We start from the raw sequence: 7500 nt of genomic DNA on the forward strand, positions 1-7500 counted from the left end.
AGCTGAAGGATGGAGGGATTGTTTGCTCTGGAAGTGAGTGAAGATCTAGTTACAGTGGGGGAGGGGCAGGAGGAGAGCAGTGTGTGTGTGTGTGTGTGTGTGTGTGTGTGTGTGTGTGTGTGTGTGTGTGTGTGTGTGTGTGTGTGTGTGTGTGTGTGTGTGTGTGTGTCTGTGTGTGTATGATTGTTCAGTAGAGAACAGATTTTATAAAAGTGAAACTGGGATATTAAAACTATTAATGTTCCTTGATCCCTCTGTGACCGTGCAGCAAGTCCTCTAAAGTAATCAACATAATGAATCATATGAGCATTTTCTGATCTGCCACCTATATGGTTAAGGTATGGTTATGTGTAGGCAGCTAAAACTAATCGAATAAGACTGTGGTCATGGTTAAAAGAAACCAATACTGACTCTTGCAAGAGACAGGATCCAGACCACAGTCTGTGGTGCCGTTTTTTGTGACCATCCATCCACTCCGACCTTTTGAGAAGTGTAACAACATTAAGCTACTTCTGCCTTTGTGAACTGTCTCGGACAGTCACTATTCATACAACCATAAGAGGTCACTTGAAAACACGAGGATAGGTTGCTTTAAGTGTTTGAACATACAACCAATACCGTTGTTTTTCCTGTGAGGACAATGCATCAGTACAGAGGAGGGCTGTTTGTAGCTTTATAATCCCTTTTCCCCAGTGTTGGGAACATCCTGTAGCATGTATTTTTGCCTCACAGTCTGCCAAAATTTGTCCTCATTGTAACTTTCTTGTTTCCTTTTCTCATCGCTCTGGCCGTGTATGAATATCGAGCTCTTACAATGCAGTCATGACCAAACACCAACTGTCAGCCTCACTGCTTCAGAAGAAAACCAGAGCAGCGACTGTCAAATCTGTCTTCTCCCCCGATGTTGAAAATCATTATAATTGAGACCAAAGACGAAGGAAATACTGCCAGAAATGTATTTTGAGGCCGTATTCAAACAGGGGTTGCATGCAGGAATAAAGGCTTTTGTATAAATCAAAGATTGTAATATTGATGTGAGGACTAATATTGTTCAATTAGGATGGTTGTAAATATACAGTTTGCACAGGGAGGAATGCACCTTCGTACAGCCCAAAAAATGGCAAAATGCGACTAGGTCTGAAAACAGACAGAAAACTGACAGCTTCTTGCCCCATATTCAAGTTTTGCCAGTCCAGAAAAGGCACAATTGATTTGGCTGTCTGCTGCATCATACAGACTAGTTCACTGGAAGCAGAAGCCTTACTGTTACTCCTAAATCAGAATCTTCACAAGATAGTTTTGTGCCCTTCTTCAAATAATGTATGTTTCCGAACAAATAATCATATCTTCATCAGCTATTGGTAATTGCTTCTTTTGGGTAATCAGGCTTGTAAATTTTGTGGCAAAGAATTTCTAAACACCATATCTCTCTTATTATTTTCAGCAAACACAGAATTATTTTTACCACCTTGCTGATTGCTGTTTTGTCCTGCAACTGTGTTCTGCTACACCAGTTACTTAAAATATACTGTTTTGTTTTTTGTTTTTTTTCCAGAGTGCGGCCGCTGCCCCCAGTCCAGTGATGGGCAACATGCCACCCAATGATGGCATGCCAGGAGGACCCATGCCTCCAGGCTTCTTTCAAGTAAGAAAAGAACTTTCTCGCCGACTTCATCCCTCACCCACCACCACCTTCACCCATTACACATCCCCGACAGCCCCTCCACCCCTCCCGTACCCATTGCTAAGCCTATCCTTCTGTCTCCTCCTCCTTTTTTAGCCTCTTTAGCTGTCCTAATCCCGGTCCAGATGTGTTCCCTTCTCTGTCTCTCTGCCTCCGTCCCATATGTCCATGCACGGGTTGTTAACTCTTCGTGCTCTGCCTGATGCCATGGATGCACCGACAGACTTCTGAAGAGTTTTTCTGACACAATTTACGTGCACAAACGCGAAATGTTGTGTTACTATTGGTTTCTTAGGGAGAGGAGAAGAGATGAGGCTATTTTCTCTGGTCTGTGTTGCTTCACTAATTCCTCCTGTCATCACTGTTCTCTGAAGGCTGTTTCGGAGGCTGACGAGGTCACACACTCACACTCTCCCCTCTCTCTCTATGTTTCCATCACTCTCTCCTTTCTCCCTCGCATGCAAACCCACACACACACACACACACACACACCCTAGCCTTATTTGACACTTTGGCACACATTAAACTAGTAACACTTTCACATTTGAGGTTTTAAAATATCTGCACCCTCAAAGATATTCACAGAATTGCTGCAGGTGAGAAGAGAACTGAAAAATTATATTTGCTTAAAACTGCTGTACTACGTTACTAAGTAATTAAATTAATTAACACTACCAAGACAATTGTTTAAGTGAAAAAGTAGCTGCATTTGGAAGTCACTTGCAAATATTAGATTTTGACACATTGTCAGTCCTAGCTTTGGGATGCTAGCTTTTGTAATGGTATAAATTTGGCTATTTTAATGTGCAAAAAAGGCACTCAACTTTGGATTGTAGAGACTGTCCTTTTTAGATGGGAAGACCAATACCGTTCTCACATCTATACAGTAAATATAAAGCTACCGCCATCAGCCAGTTAGCTTAGCTTAGCACAAAGACTGGAAACAGGGGGAAACAGCTAGCCTGGCTCTGTCCAAAGGTCACACTATTAGCATCTCTAAAGCTCAACAGTTAACCTGTAATACCCAGCAGTGGAAAAACTGTACACTGAGGTTTGTATGCATATTTACACTTAGCTAAGCTAATCAGCTGCTGGTTTACTGGACAGACATGACAGTGGTTTCGATGTTCTTATTTAACACACGAAACTCGGGAAAGCAAATTTTATTTCCCCAAATTCCTTTAAATGTGATGACAAATGTTGCAGTCCTTTTCTCTTGAATTACGAATGTAGTAGTGTTGAAACGATTAATCGCTTCATCAGTGTATGAACAGAAAATGGATTGCCAGAAATTTGGATAATTAATAAATACTTTTTTTCATTTATTAGGCAAAAGTGCCAAACATTTGTCAGTTTCACATTCTCAGAAGTGAGGATTTGCTTCTTTTCTCTGTTAAGTGAATATCAAGGGGCTGTTGGCCACTGGTAAGACAAGTGATTTGACGATCATCCTTGGGCGGAGAGAAACTGTGATGGACATTTTTCACTATTTTCACTAAACTACTAATCAAAAAAAATAATTGACAGATAAAGTGACAATGAAAGTGATCATTAGTTGCGGCTCTAATAACTGTATACATATTTAGTCCAAGTCTGTAGTTAAAGTATATTTTGTTATTCTCATATAAGAATAATAAAATGTACAGTCTGCCATGATGCTCGACACATTATAAATGACTGAGCATGTTTTACATATTTGCTCTTTCTGGGCGTTTGCTTGATGTGTAAGTATATACAGTGTGTAAATGTGCAGCCATTTGCCTGCATTGTCTTGTACTGCTTGATTGGCAGCATGTCATGTGCTGTGTAGCCCTTGTGTGTGTGTGTGTGTGTGTGTGTGTGTGTGTGTCTGTGTGTGCGCTGGGGTCGTGGAGAATGTTAATGATATATGAGCAGTGAGCAGGGCAGGGAGAAAGCTATCTGATGGTGTTGCGTGAGTGACATTGCTTTCCATAAATAGACCCCGTGTGCATGGCAGGCAGACAGACAGATAGACAGGCAGGATGGGCAGAGGGGAAACACAGAGAAGAAAGAGGGGGTTGATGGTTTCTTCTCAACGACACAATATTCACTCTCTTCTCTTCTCTTCTCTTCTCTTCTCTTCTCTTCTCTTCTTCTCTCTTCTCCTCTCTTCTTTCTGCTGAGCTCAGCTAAACTGAGCAGCAGAGCCAGCAAAGGTGAGGAAAACAAAAAATAAATAAATAAAAGTGTGAACAGAGAAAAAACATAGACAAAATGCTCCAAACTTTACATCAGATTTCCCTAAATCAAGCACACACATAGCTGCCAAAACAGCAGCATATATGTCATAGTGTGTCCATATGGCATCTTTCAACTTCAGCTACAGTTAAAACCACACACATTGCTGTCCTAGGTAGCTGACATTCATTCCCTGGTGAACTAATGGTTGCAGTCCGCACTGAAAGTGCAAGCTACTGGGTTTTCTGTAGTTCCTTTGTTCCTTCGGGCGAAGGGGAAGTGTTTTTTTGTATTTTTTTTGTCACTCCCTCACACATATTGTTAAGATTTTACTTATATCGTCATTTCAGTGCTCACAGTTACAGTGGAGGTAAGGTCAGTCAATTGACAGCATGAATTTTCCATGTTTGTAGTTTAGAGTGAGAAAGACTCAAGGTCTGAAATGTTTATTAAAGTGGACAATGTTTCCGATGTAGAATTGTGAATGGATTGTATCCAGTAAAACTCTGGGTCGGCTTTCTCTCGCCACCTTTTCCTCTCTCCTTCGTGCGCCTGGCATCCTTCTCCATGACATTTCCTCACTCTCTCCATTTCCCTTGTCTTTGAAACTATTATTTTCTCGCTCTCACACACACTGCTTCAGTGACACATGCTTACTCACCGACTCTGTTGTGTGTGAACTGCTCATGCACACTCTGTGAGTAAATGTGCGTGTGTGTGTGTGTGTGTGTGTGTGTGTTGCAGAAATTCTTCCCAGTTGCACTAGCGCTGTAATTAACATATGTGACCCCAACGCTGTTATTGGCTACAGTCCTGGGAGAGAGGTATGAGGGGCACAGGAGGAGGAGTGGAGGAAAATGGAGGTGGAGGTAGGAGGAGGAGTGCGTCTGCTCCCATGCTCCTCTAATCTGTAGCTCACAGGATGAGCCTGACGTTGGGCTCCTGCAGCGAAAAAAAAGGTAGACAAAGAGTGAGACATGATTTAGGTAAGGAAGCAGAAAAAGGAAAAGAAAAGGACTGGTGTATACATTTGGTATATAAGCCTCCTCTTCTCAGAGAAAGTCCATCGCTGCTGCATCATGGCCCTCTGGGGAGGACAAGCAACTTGGGGGGGGGCTGCCGCTGCAAGGAGAGACAGAGTTAATGATAGTGAGGAGGAGGAAAAGAAATCAGCAGAGAGTGGAGGAGAAGAGAGGACACTGAGATGTCAGTTCAGTCTTTCAAAAATGTTTTTATTGGCTTTCAGTGATGAGAGATCACAAAAATGACAGCTGATGACAGCAGTGGAAAGTTGATGGATTCACCTCCCATCTGCTGCTTAGCTGAACTGAAATACACCAGGAAGATTTTAAGATTCACAGTACCGTTTTTACAATTTGCTTGCAGCAGAAGCATGGACAATTGGACTGAATAATGAGAAAAGGAGACAAAATCTGGAAGAAAGCAGCATAAATAAGAGCATTAGGCTTTTGTCCAGGGAAAAGCAAATTAGATAAAATGTGCTCTTTAGAGATTGATATGGTCCATCTGTCAAATAATGCCCCAAAAATCCCTCTCTGTTGACCTTATTCTCTGATCTACACGTGGTACGTCAGGTACTCAAAAAACTTAATGCGCTCCATTAAGTCTATAAACCAGTTAGGGTGGGGCAGCCTCTTTCTACTAAACTGGAATCGCTCCTCTTGCCAAAAAAAAAGGATTCAAAGTCAAGGGCAGTGTGTTTTACTGCAGGTAATTGCGTCTCTTCAGGGACAACAACAAAAAGCACAACAAGAGGATTAGGTTTGATTACACATTTAAGAACAAGCAACCAAGGTATCAAAGACAAATTTAAGATGCTGTACAAAGCTGACACATGGCAGACACGCGGTGAATTAGGGACATCTGCTCTGAGTAATTCATTTATCAAAGTTAAGACTGATCTCAGGGTTCAGTCTGGTCAGTTGTTTTACAAAGATACGGATTAATAAGGTAAAGTGTTTTAAAAAGTGAATGGAAGACTGAAAAACAGGCAGGGGTGGTTGAAGAATGGTGGCCCAGGTATTATTTATTATCTGTATGGGTCAAGTGTCCTGCCTCAGTGTTTGGTCGGGATCAGTGTTGGTCCTTCAGCGGATCCTCGGTTTAGATCCTGAGTTACTGAGGGACGGAAAGATAATTACAAGGTTGTTAGGGTGCTTTTGGACACAGAACAGCGAACGCACATATTGCCCCAAGCAGTTGAAATCCAAACGAGTGAGACATAACTGTTTGACTTTTTTGACCACTGGACTAAAGACGCCAACAGATTTTATATAAAAAGTCCTGTGAAACATTTTAATCTCTTTTTCTACCATGTCTGAAATAGAGCTGTGAATAGAAGATACAGAAAGACAGATGCTTAAGGACCAAGATGAGGGTGTTCAGGCAAAACTTTCCACTTCTGTCTGATCTAAAACCATTGAAGGGAGGAATCGTCTATGACTCGTATTGTCACTGCTTATCCTTGAGAGGACAGCGACAAAAATGATACTCCTACAATTGTCCTTGAATGACAACTTAAAAAATGTTGGCAAATGTTTTCTCTGTCCATTGTCTGCCTGTAGCTACTGTTAGACTTAGTTCAAACACGTTGATAACAGTCACTACAGTCGATTTGAATGTAGCCTTTGTCTCCTACTGTGCATGCTTCATCCCTATCAGCAGCACCTTCCCGATACGGCGATATCTGTTTAGAGGCAGGTGTGAGAACTCGCTCTAAGCACACAACATATTTCCCTGTGTGTTGTTGAAACTTCAGGTGAACGTTCCTCCATGCCAAGGAGGAGGGGATCACAGATGTATATAAATCATTTGCCATGTTCCTAACATGTTTAAATGGCTATCAGGGTTTCATGGCCGTCCTCAGGGAGAAAACACCCCTGCTAGCGTGTTCCCATCCCTGAGCTGACGTGTTGCCATGCTATATACCATGAGCTAGCAGGAGACCGACTGCTGCCACTGTCGCTCTCTCTGGAATGTTAGTAAGGAATGACAATGAGTGTGCCCTCAATGTGTGTGTCTGTGTGAGTGTGTCTGTGTGTGTGTGTGTGTGTGTGTGTGTGTGTGTGTGTGTGTGTGTGTGTGTGTGTGTGTGTGTGTGTGTGTGTGTGTGTGTGTGTGTGTGTGTGTGTGTGTGTGTGTGTGTGTGTGTGTGTGTCTGCGTGTATCATGCTGTCCCTCCTAGCTTTGTTTGTTGTGTTCAGTGATGCAGGCTGCTTTGTGTTCTGGCTCTCTGTTTGTGTATGTCTGTGTGTGTGTGTGTGTGTGTGTGTGTGTGTGTGTGTGTGTGTGTGTGTGTGTGTGTGTGTGTGTGTGTGTGTGTGTGTGTGTGTCGTAGTTTGACGGCAGTTACACACTGCCCTCTAGTGTTAGCAGCTGTAAACGAGAAGAAAACTCAGATGACTGGTACTCTTCCATCTCTTTCTCTCTCCCCCTCTCTCTCTCTCTGTTAGCGGTCCATCAGGGGCAGCGGTGTGGGTCTTCCTTAAGCTGAAATGAGTGGTGGGGAGGCGAGGGGGTTGTGTTGATGGGTTTGTGGTACTGTGCCAAGCTGTTATCTCCTTAGCCGGGTAGAAAATGATTTTATTAATTGCTTC

General features: G+C 42.6%; 1 protein-coding gene across 3 annotated transcripts in view; it reads left to right on the forward strand.

Moving 5' to 3' along the window:
• Positions 1–7500, forward strand: part of ssbp4 (single stranded DNA binding protein 4) — an 88782-nt gene that overhangs the window by 60613 nt on the left and 20669 nt on the right. For all 3 annotated transcript variants that reach the window (XM_040129281.1, XM_040129282.1, XM_040129280.1), the window contains exon 5: positions 1556–1645. In XM_040129281.1, coding sequence (XP_039985215.1) covers positions 1556–1645 — 90 coding nt within the window. The remainder of the gene's footprint in view (positions 1–1555; positions 1646–7500) is intronic.

Source organism: Xiphias gladius, chromosome 6, assembly GCF_016859285.1.
Source record: "Xiphias gladius isolate SHS-SW01 ecotype Sanya breed wild chromosome 6, ASM1685928v1, whole genome shotgun sequence".
Lineage (NCBI taxonomy): Eukaryota > Metazoa > Chordata > Actinopteri > Istiophoriformes > Xiphiidae > Xiphias > Xiphias gladius.